The 16,694-nt window shown below is 43.3% G+C and overlaps 1 protein-coding gene across 3 annotated transcripts; it reads left to right on the forward strand.

The window, feature by feature from the left end:
• The first annotated feature begins 1,778 nt into the window (after window positions 1-1,778).
• YWHAQ (tyrosine 3-monooxygenase/tryptophan 5-monooxygenase activation protein theta) lies at window positions 1,779-14,822 on the forward strand. 3 transcript variants are annotated; one of them, XM_053285730.1, is made up of 6 exons: window positions 1,779-1,931; window positions 3,130-3,517; window positions 11,481-11,604; window positions 11,739-11,902; window positions 12,717-12,812; window positions 13,801-14,822. In XM_053285730.1, the coding sequence occupies exons 2-6, from the start codon at window positions 3,224-3,226 to the stop codon at window positions 13,858-13,860; spliced, it is 738 nt and encodes a 245-aa protein (XP_053141705.1). In that variant the 5' UTR covers window positions 1,779-1,931; window positions 3,130-3,223; the 3' UTR covers window positions 13,861-14,822. The 3 variants fall into 3 exon arrangements, with proteins under 3 accessions (XP_053141705.1, XP_053141706.1, XP_053141707.1); XM_053285731.1 differs by lacking the exon at window positions 1,779-1,931 and adding an exon at window positions 2,263-2,404; XM_053285732.1 differs by lacking the exon at window positions 1,779-1,931 and adding an exon at window positions 2,560-2,582.
• Window positions 14,823-16,694: the final 1,872 nt, after the last annotated feature.

The following is a 16,694-nucleotide window of genomic DNA, read 5'->3' on the forward strand; positions in this document are numbered from 1 at the left end:
ATATCCTTCCTGTATTGCATGTCTCAGGAAAAGCCTGATTCCTGGAACAGATCAACAGCCCAAAGCATTTTCTGTTTCAATGTCCCAAATGTAAGAAAACTTCTTCTTCAAAATGATAAGAAAGTGTACATCATTTCCCATGGGGAAAAAATACAAAAAGCTGCTTGATCCTGGGAGAGAAGAGATAAATGAGTTGTTATACTACACAGAGGCTAGTAGGATATCCACTGTTTTTCTAACAGGACTCCTGTGCATTTAAAACCCACATTTAAGGCAGATGCAGCTTTCCCCAGCGAGAGATATAGAGGTGGGGGCAATGCCATCTGTTAATTTCTGACTATTAGATTTTGTCTTTTACCAACTTTGGTTGTTTGCTAACTATTGGAACAGAAGGACTAGCTACTGTACTCAGGGGCATAGCAAGGTTGGAGGGGGCCCAGAGACAAGATTTTAAAATGGACCCCTCGCTGATACACACACACAAACACACTTCACAATATATCGAGCACTCACACTCACATCCCCATTATGAATACGGTGAATATCTAGTTCACATTGAATCTAGTTTTTTTACTCTGTGCTCCTGCCGATCTCCGAGACTCAACATAATTCATAGGGGTTGTAACACGGGTGGGTGGGGAGTCATGTGATGTGCCTCTGGGGGGCCCCAAGACAACTGCCTCCCCTTGCCTAATGGTAGTTACACCCCTGACTGTACTGCCATTCATACCTTGGTAATGTCCCGGTTAGATTACTATAAAGCTCTGTATGTGGGGCTGCCCTTAAAGATGGCAGACCTTTCTGTTCTGTGGAGCTTTTGGAAAAAGACTTTTGTTTTATTTTGCTGCAGTCACTGCCAGTAGTTTAGTTTTGTAGCTTAATTCGTGCTGTTGCTTTGATTGTTTTAAAGGAAAAGTTTTATTTGTCAGTGCTACAAAGTATAGATAAAATCCTACCCTAACAACCTCTGGCACTGTCCTCCTCATACATTCTATAAGCTACCAAGATAATAAAACATATCCAAAATACCAATAAAATTTACCATTCCATGATCATCCTCCAAGAGCATCCTCTACTTATAATTGGCATAAAAGTTTAATATGCATTTTGCAAGATGACTGTGTAAAGTGCGGTACAGAACATGAAAGTCACTCACATCTCCCTGCCTCAAAGGTTTGCAGTGCGTCCACCAGTCGCACATTTCCCCTAGTACAGCCTTCTCCATATCCCTTATCTCAGACACTCTCATTCCTCCCACTAAGATTGTGACCTTCTTAAAGAAGGAGCAGCAGCAGCAGCGACCAAAAGCCCACAGCCCGCTCTCACTTTCCAGACCCTACTTCCCCACAGTGACTCCTCCCGCCCTGCAGCAGCAGCAGCCGCCGCCGCCGCCGCCGCAGGAGACTCTCCCTAGCCTTGCTTCCGCACTGTCTCGTGCCTCGCCCAGTAGAGACTTCTAAGGAAGGCGAACTCTTCATATAAGAGAAAGAGAAGCGAGATAGGCGGGGAAAGGAAAGGTGGGGTGGGGGGTTGTAGCAGCATCTCCATAGCGATAGTGACGTCAGTTCACCCTGGATCTAATTGGAGGAAACCCCGTGGCCCCAGCTGCAGCAGCCCACGGGCCAACCGAGCTTGTGCCCTGGCTCTGTCCACCTTCGCGGCGGCGCGCAGAAGAATGATTGGTTTCAGGTAGCTGGAGGGCGGGGCCTGGGCTCGGATAAGGCTCCTCGATAGGCTGAGCCGCGGGAGCGCGGGCCTAGTGGCGGATAGGGCTGCCTGGTGCCAACGCACTTTAGCAGCGCTGTTTCTCTCGCTTGACACGGGAGCGGCTTTTTCTCTTTCGCACCCCCCCTCCCCTTCTTGACCCAGCCCCAGAGCGCAGTTGACCCAGGAGGCGCCAGCCTGCCCGGCCTAGCGCCAAGCGGACCCAGGTGAGAGCGAAGGTGGCCTTCGTGAGGGGAGGGAGAGGCGCGCTCTCGGCCGGTGGGGCTTCCTGCCTTGCGAGGCTCTGCCGCGTCGTCCATTTTGTGAAGGCGGCGCGGACGGAGTTCGGAGTCCCCCGCCGAGGGGGGGGGGGCGGAAAGGAGCGGGAGGGGGAGTCGCCGCCGACGCCGCCATTTCATACCGGCCTGTAACCGCCGTGCGGCTTCCGGGCGGGGTGGGAGAGAGGGAGTCATTTGCCGCGTCTCTCTCTCTCGGGATTGGTGGTTCCTCCTTCCTCGGCGGACAAAGGCATCTCCGTCCTGGGCGTGGAGGAGTCGCGGCTTCCCTGGGCTCCGGAGGAGGAGGAGGAGACGTCGAGAAACCCCAATTCTTTCTGCTCCTGCCTGCCTGCTCCCGGGGAAGGGCGCCTTTTCCTCCCATTCTCCGGGTCCTGCGAGCCAAGAGTCAGCACCCGGCGGCGGTGCGCGCTCTTCAGCCCCCCCCCCCGCTCTCCTCCTCCTCCGCCCCCGCTGCGCTTCCTGTGCCAAGCAGGAGCCGCTTTTGTCTCTCTCCCTCCCACCACCACCACCACCCCCACCCCGGCCTCCCCCCTGATCATCTCGCGGGTCTCGGCCACACCCCTTGCTCCTGTTCGGGTAGTAGGTTGCTGCTCACTACAAAAACCTTTTGGAGGGGCGGGCGGGTTTGGGGGTTCTCTGCGTTCGCCAAGACAGGTCTTGAAAAAAAACCTCTTTACTAGAAATGGTTGCTAAAGGGGTTCTCCCTGCTCTGGCCCACCCGCCCGTCTGAACGCCAATTCTGTAGTCGATTGCCTAGGGCCCGTATTTTCTATTACAAAAGGCTGGCATCTCCGTCGCAAGGCGCTCATGACCTGATAGGGAGCCCTAATCCGCCAGTTCTGGGAATTGGTGCATCTTTTTCTCTTGCTTCTATAGAGTCGATAGTGTTGTTTTTTTCCCTTACAGACAAAAGTTTCTTGGAGGCATGGCTTTTTTCCTTTTTGTGGGGACAGTCTTCAGATTGGCTGCTTGAGTTGGGGCCTTTAGTGACTTATTTCTTAACAGCCTTCATAAAGTCACTGTCTGCCTCGCAGGCCTAACTTCCTACCCATAGTAGCTCCTCCCATGTCTTGTAGCTCTTGATTGCTTGATTGGAATGAATTCAGGATGTTGATCTCTGTTGCAGGTTTTGAGGTGCCTTCTGACTGTGTGCAAGCCCCTACCCTTCCTCTCTTCCACCTACATCAGTTGCCTTGCTGCTTATACCACTGCTGGCCAACATGGAAAAGACCGAGATGATCCAGAAGGCCAAGCTGGCTGAGCAGGCAGAGCGTTATGATGACATGGCTACCTGCATGAAGGCAGTGACAGAGCAAGGTGCTGAATTATCCAATGAAGAACGCAACCTTCTCTCTGTGGCGTACAAGAATGTTGTAGGGGGGCGGCGTTCTGCTTGGCGGGTGATCTCTAGCATTGAGCAGAAGACCGATGGAAATGACAAGAAGATGCAACTTGTCAAGGACTACCGAGAGAAAGTGGAGTCTGAACTTAAGTCCATCTGCACTACAGTTCTGGTGAGTTGGTTTAGCACACTTTGGCTCCAACTTAAATGGATAATCATAATTAGGCTGAAGCATGAGGCCTAGGAGAGACACATTCTGTAAGATGTTGGTGTGAACATGTGTGGTATCTTGCCAGTGTATAACTTCAAATATAGTGATGAAGACGAACATCATCTGATGAAAAGAACTTGCATTTTGAAGAGACTAAATGTATCAACTGTGGTGGTAATTGTTGCTGTACCTGAAATACAGATTTAGTGGTAGGGTTAGGCTCAGTGACAATTTGTAGCCAATACATTGCTTTGCTCTGATATTTCTATTTGTTCTGGATCTTAGATCAACATCAGCACCTAGCTGTGATGGGGAACTTAGTTAAGGAAGGGATAGTGAAGGGGAAGAAAGCACCAGATGTTTAATCTCTCCAAAGCAGTAGGCGGTGTTCTACAACTATTCATTTATTTTAAATAAAGCTAGTCTATTGGTCTGACATACTGAGACAGTGTGGACATAAAATGCAGGTAAAGTATGCCATTGGGAGTGCAAACATGTTTCTTTTTAAATACCAAGCTTGTTGCTGACAACTGAAATACTTAAATCCTCTGTTTGCTGTTCTGAATTGGGTTAGTCTCCTTGCTGTTGTCTGTCTTGTTTAAAACAGCCTTTAAATCTTTCTGTAGCTAGATTAGGGCTATCAGACTTCTGTGTTAGTTTTGTTCCTCTAGAAGTTATGCTCTAGTCTCCAGTTTGCCACCTAAATCTCAATTGTTTCTGTGCTATGCACGTCAGTAATGAGAGGGGAAAACAAATGCTTTTATTTGCACATGGAACAAAGCACCAAAGTGTCTCAAACAGTTTCAAATGCAGATTCAGTTCTGTAGCAGCTACCTAGCTTCTGATACTAGTTAATAGCACCAGTGGGGGCTTAAGGCTTATTTCTTGAGCAGCATATCATATTGCATACCAAGCATCTTTTGAAACTCAGACTTCTGAATCCAGTTTGTGATAAAGCATGAGAATCTGTTAAAGGAAAAAATTAAAAAATCCCACTAAACATGACCAAGCCCTTGGGTGTGACTAAAGTCGTTTGGATCCTAGCCATTGTGACTTAGTCATCTTTATTGTATACTTGACAAACATAGAAATGCTTTTTGACTGCACGAAATCGATTATTTGAGATAACTGGCTGGAGCAGCAAGTGACAGAAGACCTTAAAACATCTCCCACCCACCCCCCAGATCATTTTACTAGAGTTACACCCATAGTTTGGCTTTGTCTTCAGAACCATGTGCTATCTATCCTAGAAAATAGTGAATACTGGAATATTTAACAAATATTTGCAGCTGTAAAGTAGTGCATTTCAAATGCAAGTAGTGTTCTGTGTGTTGCCCTTAGGCAGTGAACGTGTTGGAAGGATACTCTTAAAAGTGAAGCAGTTTGTGTCTCTTAAAAGAAATGTGCAGGTGGAACCTGTTCAGAGGCCTTCAGAAACTAGTTTCATACTGCCATTTAACTTGCCAAGAGTATAAAATGTACATCTAACAGCAAGTGCTTATGTACAGAGGTCAGATTTTTACTCAGAGCCTGCAAGTTCAAACACACAGTATGATGCAAGCCAAGTATACTATTCCACAGAGCAAGCTGAACCTACTTGAAGCAATCAAGGAAATAAATGTGAAATAAATGCTGTCTTACAACGGATTGCTTAGTGACTACCTGGTCACAGTTCTATTTCTAAGCTTACTGGGCATGAGCAGTTAAGGTTTTCCATACTACATTTGCTATGTAGTGAATTGGCAACCGGTTCAGTTGCTCCTGGAATTGGGAATTGCTTTTTGAAAGCAATCAAGGTTTCCTGGTCAGACCTGCTGACAGGGAAGCTCTGGCACTATACATGCCCTGAGCTGTGACTGCTAGCTGCAGGTGGTAGTACTGAGTCTTGCATACATATTGTAGAACTTGGGCCAGTGAGTAGAAGTATGGTCTCTACTAGTGAGTAGATTTCAGCTCACTACTACTCTAAAGGGTGGGGGGGGGAGCACAAAGTACTGCTTCATATGTTAACTGGATTCTGCAAAGTGAATACCAAGGGCACAAATCGAAATTAAGCACTAAAATCCCATGTAGTTTCAATTGAATTAGCATAATTCACTTATTCCTCTTTAAAGCCAGCGTGGTGTAGTGGTTAGAGTGCTGGACTAGGACCGGGGAGACCCGAGTTCAAATCCCCATTCAGCCATGAAACTAGCTGGGTGACTCTGGGCCAGGCACTTCTCTCTCAGCCTAACCTACTTCACAGGGTTGTTGTGAGAATAAACTCAAGTATGTAGTACACCGCTCTGGGCTCCTTGGACGAAGAGCGGGATATAAATGAAAAAAAAATAATAATAATAAATTAGTGGGGCAGAAGGATTGATCTTTAGCTTTTGCATTAAAACTTAACACTGAACTTCACATCCTGGAGAAGTTGATGGCAGTACAAGATGAATGTTGGCCTTTTCAGTTTGCTGTCAGAGCAAAGCACTTGTCATTCCACCTCTTGTGTAAAATACTCTGTTTCAGGGACTTGTAGTTCAACTGCTTTGATCTATTTTTAATTGAACTATGGATTTCAAATGGGACCTAGCTGGCAGAATTGAGTCTTGATAACTTGCTAAAATAGGATGATATAGAACAAAATCCTGCCTATTAAGGCACTGCTTATTAAGTTGCACTATAGGATAGCAATGAAAATGAGGACCTGCATATAATTGGTTGAGCACAGTGGGTGCTTGAGTACCTTGTGGGGATATGGCCACATTCTGTAATTAAATGTAAGTAGGAATATCTGCTTGTTAAATTCCAACAATAACTCAGTTACATTCAAGTAACTAAATAGGGAGAGACAGGAATAAAACTCTCCCTAAGACTGATTAAACTGAGAATTTTACAAACTGGCATTATTTGAAATATGCCATTGCCTTCTGGTCCTTGCCATACAATTGCATTCTGAGCAGTATTGCTGTTATGGAAAACCAGTTATATGTAATTCTATGGTGTATTACAGTCCCTTAACCTAGTCTGAAAATTGGAGGCTGTATAGCTTGCAGGCAGGTGTCGGGGCAAACGAGAGTTAAAGTACTACCTTCATAAGTGCCACACTAGCCAGGATCTGAAAAGCCCTATTTGTGAATAGAAATCAATTTTTTATATGGGGGTATGCTGCATAAAACATGAATATGATCACTTGACCTTCAAGAGCAATGCTGGGGGTGGTGGTGTAGGTGAGGTCTTGCAGTGGAAAGAGGGTAGGGTAGATAAGCCTTAGTGCAAGCAGAACACTGCATGTGACCCACTTAGACCCTGGCAGCTGATACAGTGGATATCTGTCAGCTGTTTAATATGACAGTGTAGGTCTACAATCCAAGTAGTGCAATTGAAGAAAAAATTATAAATGGTGAACTTCTGTATGTACAGGGCACTCTCTTCCAGGCATGTCCAAGGACCAGAACAATTTGCAGTCAGTGAAGGTTGATAGAATGCTGCGGAGGCCTGCTGCCCTGTTCATTGTGTGGTATTGGGCCCAACAGGGAAGTGCCTGGGGAAGTAGTGTCTGCAGTATCCATGTTGTGTTAAACCCTAAGAGTGTCTGGGTCATCAGGTTCACCTGCCTGTGCTGATGGAGAGGGGATCAAGTTCACACGTTAACACTTGCTTAGGTGTAGTAATTACATGAGTTGGTTGAAGGCAAACATTCATTCCCTTGTAACAGCAGCTTTGTATGCATATTATCCAATGGTAGTGGTTTGAACTTGAATTAACAATGGAACTGAAATAATATTGGAGTGTAACATAGTCCAGTCTTCTGGATGTAGCCCATTGATAATTTAGTCTACTTTTTGACTTGGGGAAATGCATAATGCTACAAAACTGCATACTGTCTTGAGTCCTGACAGTATTCCTAACTAGTTAGGGAAAATGGAATACCAATTCTATTGGTTTGGTTCAGTTTTGAAATTCAGTATTCTGCAGTAGCTTTCCTGTAGGGTTCCTTACATACATGAATTGTACCATGTGGGTTTTGAAGAAACTACAAAATACTACAACTTTATCTCTTGGCTTGCATTGAGGCTGAAGCATGAATTGTGCAAGGTACATATAGACCAGGTCTTGACAAATTTCCTTTGGATTTAGGAGTAAGAAAATGGATACTTGACAGGGATTACTAGGCTTAATGATGGGCATCATGGTGCAGTAAGTAAATGGCTTTCTCTGCCCCTTACAAGTTACACATCCAGAACAGAAACAGGGTGCCTTAGAGAAAGACTTTATTAAATAACTCCTGAGTATCCTAGTCCAGGCACTATGGCTCCCAGGTGCCTGGGGTTTGTCAAGCCCCGATAGACAAATTTGGATACATATTGGTAAGATGTGATGAAAGTAAGAGCTGACTTGGTTAGGAAGTGTATTGCAAGGAAACCGTAGTCCAGAAAATCATATTGTTGCTGCTAGCATACATAAATGCTTTGAACCCTGCATGGAGTCAGCAAAACATGTTAGAGAGAAAAGATCCATTAAATCCAAATGGATTCAAGTTCAGTAGAGCAGTATTGGTATGCCACCTCAGATTTGAATGGCTCCATAGCCATATACAGAGTCCAGTGCCTGTAGACTAAGGCAAACCTTGGAACCCACCTTGAGTATTCAGAACAATGTCAAATTAATGCGAAGTGGGAGGCTTAAAGTCCTGAGGAACTGGAAAATAAAAAGATGGGGATGTTAAAACACACTTAAACTCCCGTAAGGGCTAGTACTATACAACAAATTGGCAACTTATGAGGAAAGCCCTGCTTTTGCCACACTTTATGGCCTTGGCTTCTCTGTTACTATGATAATTCATGTAGCATCTCACTCTATGCTAGTGTGAGGCTTATTGGAAGTAAGAGGTGTAGGTCAAGACTTGGGCATCCACACAACTGTTGTCTACTGCCCCAAAACTCAAAGCTAATGCTTCTGACTGCTAGGCAGGCAGCCACTTATAGTGGTTCTAACTTCCTCCCTCAAATTTTATGTTCACATGAAACTAGCTGTACTCTGATAGTGCTCAATTGAGTAACTGGTCTCTTGGCACAGAGTAGATTGTGGTAATTACTTTATGATTGAAGTATTTACCAGGGTACCAAACAGCTCATGCTCTGGTTCATGTCAGTAGCAGTGTTTGAGTTCCTAGACTGAATTCTACCGTATAAAGCTAGAAGCACCCAGATGCTTAATTTTGAGAGGTGTTACAGTAAAGTGGATGGAACCATTGCCATGTTGCAACTTACACTGAAGTTACCTTGCTCTAAAAATATTCAAACATATCTGATTAGGTGAGTGGCAGCTGGGGGTGGCAAAGAAGGGGAAATGGTTCTGTATATTTTTTTATACTGTTATACTGTTTTTATACTGTTATACCATACTGTTAGCCTGGCTCTGTGTGTGTGGCTGTGGACTGTAATATTAAACCAGTTTGCTCTGGAAAAGAGTATTTGGATAAGTGCATCTCTCAGCTTGACTGTAGCTCTGCATACATTGTTTGTATTGATCTTACCTGTGACGATATGTGAATATTGCAGGATGAGAGTTCTGGCAAAACTCTGCTCCTGGTAATAGCACAGGTGGACCTACCCAGTATCTTTGGCTATAGAGTTAGCAATAGGCTTGTCTTATCCCTGCTGCCACCAAAATAGCTTTTGTTAAATTTATGCTGGGCCAGCTTCTACTAATCTTTTATCAAACCATTGAAATGCAGTGACATAGTAGCAGTGAAAGTACATGCCTGGAAGTTATATGGTATACCTTGCATGCCAGTAGTGTTCACCAAGAACTTTATCTAGTAAACTGGATTAGTTAATGATGATGGCATGTATACTTGCATAGATGAGAACTGAGTTGAAATATATGCTTTAAAGACCTTTAGTTCAACACACCTAGAAAGCAAAAGGAAATGTGCTCTCTGACTTATTTCTGGAACACACAATGATCTGAGTGAGACTTGAGTGTTGTGGCAATCATGCTACTTACTAGCAGCTATTAAAAGTAGAAGTGACTACATGAAGCTGCTGCAACCATGGCTGAACCTGGCCTATTCTCCACTACAGGGATATGAAATAGATTGATTTGTGTGAGTGAGGGGGAGGGCAGGTGAAACTATTCATGGCTGACATCTACCATAGAAAGGTAGTAGGGCTCTAAATTGAACAGAAAAGCAGAGGGTCATGGTTCAGCTAAATGGGGGGGGGGGCGGCGGCAAAAATTGCTTTCTAAACATGTAGGCTGAAAACTTCCGCCTGCACTAAATCTTTCCATGGAAAAAATGTCCAATTGGCTGATAGAAAAACTTTCCAAGATAACAGTGAGTGGAAGTTAATATGGAGGTGTGTCACTGTATAAATGTCAAACATACCCTAGATTGTACTAAAACTTAGCATCAGGAAAATTTGTATTGTACCTTTAGGGGGGAAACTTTATAGAGATGGGTGAGGGGGATTTTCAAGAAAACCTGCAACTCCAGTTTGTAAATCAGATGTATTCACAAATCAAACAACACCTAACTTAAAATAAAGATCAGTGACTAAAATCAGCATATACTTCTAGCATGGCTAGGTTTTTTCAAATTATTTGATGTCAGAAATTGGGGTGGGGGACAGGATTGTCTTAAATCAAGAGTCTTGCTCCTTCTGGGTAAATACATATAATATATAGTATTTAAATATAATATCCTATATAGTCATCCCTCACCAACCACAGGTTTCCCCAATCATGGATTTGAGTATCTGTGACTGCGAAATTGTGGTAGGTCTCGCCAACCACAACCTGAGTATCCCCAGTTTGAGATTGCTTTTTGCAATTTTGGGGATTGGGTCATTTTTTGGCAGTTGGGGGGGTCCCCTTCTCTCTGCTTACTCACTCCTGGTGATTTGGGGGGATTTTTTTCCTATTTACTGTATAATGTGGTCCTTTCATGACTGCAAATCCCCTAACCCCGTTTGCCATTGATTTCAAAGACTCGTCCACCACGAATCCGCCAACCATGAGGTTTTCCCAGAATGGAGCCCTCACAGTTGGTGAGGGATGATTGTATTTAACCCTTTGCTTTCAAGGGGGTTGGGTAAATACAGTATTGAAATCAAACCAGAACTTATGGCTATAATAAGTGAACTAGTTCAATAGGCAAAGTAACTATTAAGTGTCTTAGAGAATGACTTCTAGTCATTCTAGAAAAATAACACAATATTATTTGTGGAAAAATAACAAATATTTCTAGAAAAATAACACAGAGGAGAACTCCTGGTACAAGAAGATGGCCAAATGAACCATGACTGTATTGGTGATGAGCTGTGGCTTTAGTTCTTTTATTAAGCAGCGCACTTGCCATATCAGAGTCGACTTTACAAAGTACTGAGACAACACCTCTGTAGTATTCCTGGTTGCTGGCTGAAGAAGGGTTTACTCAAAAGTAGAAATGGTGAGAAAACCTAGGATTCAAGGCAGTTGAATCCTGTGGTTGGGAGATTATCTCTTTTGTGAGCTATTTGCGGCAATTTTCTCCTTGCTTAAGTGGAACCAAGTATTTGAGAATATGGGATGGGTAATGGTATTAGCCATTTTGATTAAATGTGTATCCTACTCAGGTTTGATTTTGCGCTTTGGAGTCAAAACCGAACTTGACAGCAACACTGTCTCATAGGTGTATGTTGCACAACAAGCAGGACTGCCTAGTTGTCAAGATGAAGAAAGTGGTTTTCTTCTTCCCCACCTGTCCCAGAAACCCTCTAGGAAGCTAAAGAGCAATTTTGTGCTTGCATATTGCATGAAAGCTGAAATGGTTTTTGGAAGGCGACATGCATGTTACCTGAACACACATCTGAGGAATACTGACTATTGTAGAAAACCATGTCACTTCTGCCAAACTAATATCTAATAGGTGTTTGCATAATGGTTTCTTTTCTCTTAGGAGCTGCTGGACAAATACTTGATAGCTAATGCAACTAACCCAGAGAGCAAGGTCTTCTACCTGAAGATGAAGGGAGACTACTTCCGATACCTTGCGGAAGTTGCAAGTGGAGATGACAGAAAACGTGAGTGCTGTCTTGGTTTAAGATCTGCCTTTTTACTAAGGCAAATCCAGTGTCCCAAACTCTACACCCTGTATATTATGATAATGCTGAGACTTGGTTTGTTGTAGTTTATCACTGCTGCTCTTTCTTCACAGAAACAATAGAAAACTCACAGGCAGCTTATCAGGAGGCATTTGACATCAGCAAGAAAGAGATGCAACCCACACATCCAATTCGTTTGGGCCTTGCGCTTAATTTTTCTGTATTTTATTATGAGATACTTAACAACCCAGAGCTGGCCTGCACATTGGCAAAGACAGTAAGTTGACTTTGGGTCAGGGTGTGTGTAAGTTTGAGTAAGGGAACATGTCTCTATAATTGTATATCTTCTGGATATCAAATTGATCAAAAAACACATGTGGGTGTTCTCACCTAACCTATTCCTTGTTCAGATGATACTGCTAGAATGGTGTACCTTGCTTCTACTCATGGCACTTGGTTGCCTGCTGAAACAGGGAGAATCAGTTAACAGTGCAGCTTAAGAAACAATTATCATTGAATTGCTTCCTTGATCCTAAATCCTTTTCTTTGGGAAGGCTGAAACTATTGTTTCACTAAGATTGCCATTCTCGGTAATGTAAGAGTAAGCCACATCAAACACAACATGTATCACTATTGCAGATTCACCCCCCCCCCATCAAATCTTTTATTGTGGTCTTAAACCAGCATAACCCCCCACAAAGGTTAATGTGTTCTTGATCAGCACAGGAAAGCCTACATTCACAAGTATTTGATGTTTAAACAGAGCATACCTGTTTGCAAATCAAATACAAATCCTAAATCAAAGTTCAGAAAACAGTGGGCTACAACTCTCCAATAACGTAAAGCAAGAAATAGTTTAACTGTAATTCCTTATTTTGAAATTGCTTCCTGAAAGGGGCTTCTGTTATGTATATAATAGAAAAAGTTTATTGATCCTGTGTTAAAAAGCAATTTCCACTAAAAATCCTGAGCTTATATAGGAACACCTAATTTAGCAGTGGCTTGCTCTTAAAACATTTATTTTGGGAGGTCTAGTGCCCAAAATAGTCTTTTCCCTTCTAATCTAAGAATGATTATAATACCTTTTCTAGGCCTTTGATGAAGCCATTGCAGAACTTGATACACTGAATGAAGATTCATACAAAGACAGCACTCTCATCATGCAGTTGCTTAGAGACAACCTCACAGTAAGACTTGCCTCTATTTTTCTGCATTTAAACTACTTGGACTTTGGGTTTCCAAAGTTCTTTAGGGAGCAAGGATCTAGTGTGCCTACTCAGCTTAACAACTTGAAGAAAATTATCAACTTGGGTTATGATAAGAAGGAAACCAGACAGGCTATCTGCTAATTGATATTGAGGCTATTCTCACAACCAGAGATTCCAGGGTAAGGAGAGGGTTAACCCAAGAACCTGTGGTCATCTGGGGCAGCGCAAGTTCTAACCCAGCAGTTCTAAACCTGGATAGCCCAGCTCCACTACCCAGATTAAAAAGTGTGATAGGACACATAGCCAGTCCTACCTTTTTGTGTTATTGGCAGCACCAGTGTGTGTTAAGCTGTTCCCGGGGTGCTGGTGGCCATGTTAACCATAGAGTTGGGTGGATAGCAGGGCCAGGAAGGGGAGAACTCTTGCTATACTGAGTTGCCTCTCTGCTGCTTGTGCATGGTGGGATACTGGCAGACCCAGCTCAGGTTTCCTTTCCCAGAGCACACAACAGTCCAGTCGTGTGGGGTTGGGCAAGTAAACCGAACTGGGGGCTGGGATCATCTGGGAGGCACAGGGTTGGAACGTGCCTCCCCTCCAGTCCACCCCTGTATGGTCATGAGAACAGGCTCACTGCATGCTTCTAAGGTTTCTAGCGTTAATTTAAAAACTAGTACTAGTTGTGAAACAGACTTGATTTTTCTTCTAACAGTGAAATTAGAATTGTAGTAAGAAGTGGGTTTAAGGCACTTCTTTTAAAGGAACACTTGTTTGCTGAAGGACCTGTGTCATTCTTGGCACTCTTTGTGCCTCCAGTTTGTCAGCTGAATCAATAAGGTTTTACCCTTCACTAGGCAATGCCACAAGTTCTTTGCTGCAGACTCATCAGTAGGGAGGTAGAGAGGTTTTTATGAAGTAATCTAAACTGTGGGTGAGCTATAACTGACTATTGCTCTTTTTTTCCTCATAGTTATGGACATCAGACAGCGCAGGAGAAGAATGTGATGCTGCAGAAGGTGCAGAAAACTAAACTGCATAAGGTGTCATTCCCCTTCTCAAGAAACCTTTTTACACGTCTCATTCCTTATAGCTCCACTTGGATTTCCTATAGCAAAGAGAACCCATCCATGTGTATGGAAATCAATTTATAGTCTTTTCACACTGCAGCTTTGGGAAAACTCCATTCCTTGATTTGTGTTTGTCCTGGCCTTCCTGGTGTGCGGTTACTGCTCTAGAAAAGTATTAATACTGGCTTAATTTCATATAAACATAAGTAACTTCCAAACACTTATGTAGCGGACTAAAGTTATCTGGTATTTAAAAAGAAATTTGAACCAGTTACTGCAAGTGACAGTCTGTATTACAGTAAATACCTGAAAATCTAGTTAATGCAACGAAAGAGTGACAGTTCATTCTCCACATTCCCTCTTCATTCTGCAGGGGTACTAGGTGATTTGACTCTCACATGCTACTGTGTGTTCCCCTTTGCAAGATCTGGGAATATTGGGCCAAATGGGAAGCATGGCAAATAGTGGCTTCCTACCTGTGTGTGTACAGCAGGAGCTACTGAGTGCTTAAATACAGGGACTCTTTTTACTCTTCAGTTGCTGCTGTTCAACTGCTATTCCTTCCCAATAAAAATTCACTTACACTCCTGCCTCTGTAGCTCTGGTATTCACTTGATTATGTACTAGAAGCAGCATGTTACTGCCAGAATACAGGGAGTGCCTTTTGGCAGACTAAAGTGCATGTCATTTCTTAACACTGGAATGGGGGAAAAGAGTTCACATGTCCAAGTATAAAACTTTTCCATGCAGGTTTGTGCACATGTATGAAGGTGTCGAGTTTGTCCAGTGATTGTTCCGTAGATAGATGGACCACTATTGTGTGTTGCTAATCATTGATTGTAGTCCCAAAAAAGCCTTGTGAAAATGTTAATGCCCTATGTAACAAAATAACATTAAATAAAATTACATTTTATAAACCACTAAACTGTGCTCTGTAACATTTGCATGCAGCTGCTTTCTGCCCAGCTTTGCCATAGAACTCTAAAGCCTTTAATGCTTGCATCACATGTACATGTGTGTGTATAATCCAATGCATTTCATTATGTGAAGGTATATGGGGGTGGGAGGAAGTCTTAACACATAGCATGTCCTGTTCAGGGATGCAGTAATACTGGTATTGCAATATGTTAATGAGGCAAATGGAAGCATTTTAAAAACACAACCTGATTTCACATGGAGCTCTTGATCCTTAAGCTAAGCAAGTGTGATCCTGCTTAACTTCAGTAGTAACAGTACTGGATTCTCCTAAGTCTCCATGGAAGCATCTTTTAAAATGCTTTCAAAAGTAAAAGGTTTTGAGTGCATATGTATATACAGAGACTAAACCACCTATAGGGTGAATGCTATGATTGTGTTGGCCCTCAATTTACCAAGCAGACATTCAAAGCACCTCAATTACTCATGTTTGGTTGTCCATTTCTATGCAGTGTTGGCATGCCAGTTGTGCATTTACCTGGCTAACTTGTAGCTAGTGTGCTAATGCTACTCTAAAGTGATTTGACCTATGTGATAAATGCACTTAAACCTGCGTAAAACACTTGGGTAAATGCTCTGCTTGTGACATCAGTTTCATGACTGACACATTCACTGCAGTTCTAACTTCAGCTAAGTTTAACATGCCATCAACTAGGGATGTGCACAGAACCAGATCAGCGTTCCTTTTCTGGAGAGCTGAGCCAGTTCAAAATGCTGGTGTTGAGCTGGTTCAGAGGTGGGGTTGCTTTAAGGCATAGGGAGGGTGTCCTTACCTCCCCTGCCAGTGCTGCTGCCTAAACCACTGATGTGGTGCGCCAGCTACTTCCAGTATTACACTGACCAGGGCGGCAAGAAGGTACTCAGCTGTCCCACATCAGCAATATTGGCAGCAGCACTGATGGGGAAGGTAAGGACACCCTCCCTGTGCCCTAAAGCAACCACTTCCCGGGAGTGCACAGAACTAGTTCCATGCACATCCTACCATCAACCACCATCAGTCTGAAAGTACACTTGCTTTTGAGAATCTCAACACTTCCTCTTATTCTATCCAATTATTTTAACTAGGTTGGTATCACTACAAGGGGAAGGTTTTATCCATTTCTTGCTTGAGTTGATTTTAAATGGGCCACTTGCTCCTTTATCATTTACATTCTGCTAAAATTCATACAGTACCATTGGGATACAGACTTGACTGAAGAGAGCAACTCTCATTGGAGCATTCTTTTAGTGCTCAGTACTTCTGTGGGAGTCCTTGGACAAAATACTGTTACAAAACTGATAATGAGCAACTATTGATGTCTGAACAGGGAATACATATGGTTCTCTTAGATGAGTAACTTTGCTTTGTTCTAAAGCAGCCCAATCTATTGCAGTGCAGCAGATGAGACATGAAACACTGCCTTGCCTTACATCCCAAGGAAGGCCAGCCCCTTGCAAGGGTGGTTTTGCAAGCTTTGAAAGAGGTACAAACAGGAGGGAATGTGGCCAGCAGCTGCCTCTTCATGGAGCTGCTGTGGAAGAGGCTTGAAGGCATCCACTTGAATATGCTGTGCCATGGCAAGACCACTTTGGCAGCATCTCTGGCAGCAGTTATAGGCAGTCTCTCAAATTATAAAGACTAATGAGAAGCAAGTGGCACAATAAATGTCCACTGTTAGTGGCATAGCTTATTCAGTATGGACTTTTGAATCTTGACAGTAAAACATTAAAATGAATGCTTTGCTCATTCCTTTGCCATTGCTACCTTGAGTCAGCTTGGAAGAGTTGAAGCATAAGCTACTTCAGTATGGCTTCTTGTAATTTATCATTATCCAGATTCTTG

Source organism: Hemicordylus capensis, chromosome 1 (assembly GCF_027244095.1).
Source record: "Hemicordylus capensis ecotype Gifberg chromosome 1, rHemCap1.1.pri, whole genome shotgun sequence".
NCBI lineage: Eukaryota > Metazoa > Chordata > Lepidosauria > Squamata > Cordylidae > Hemicordylus > Hemicordylus capensis.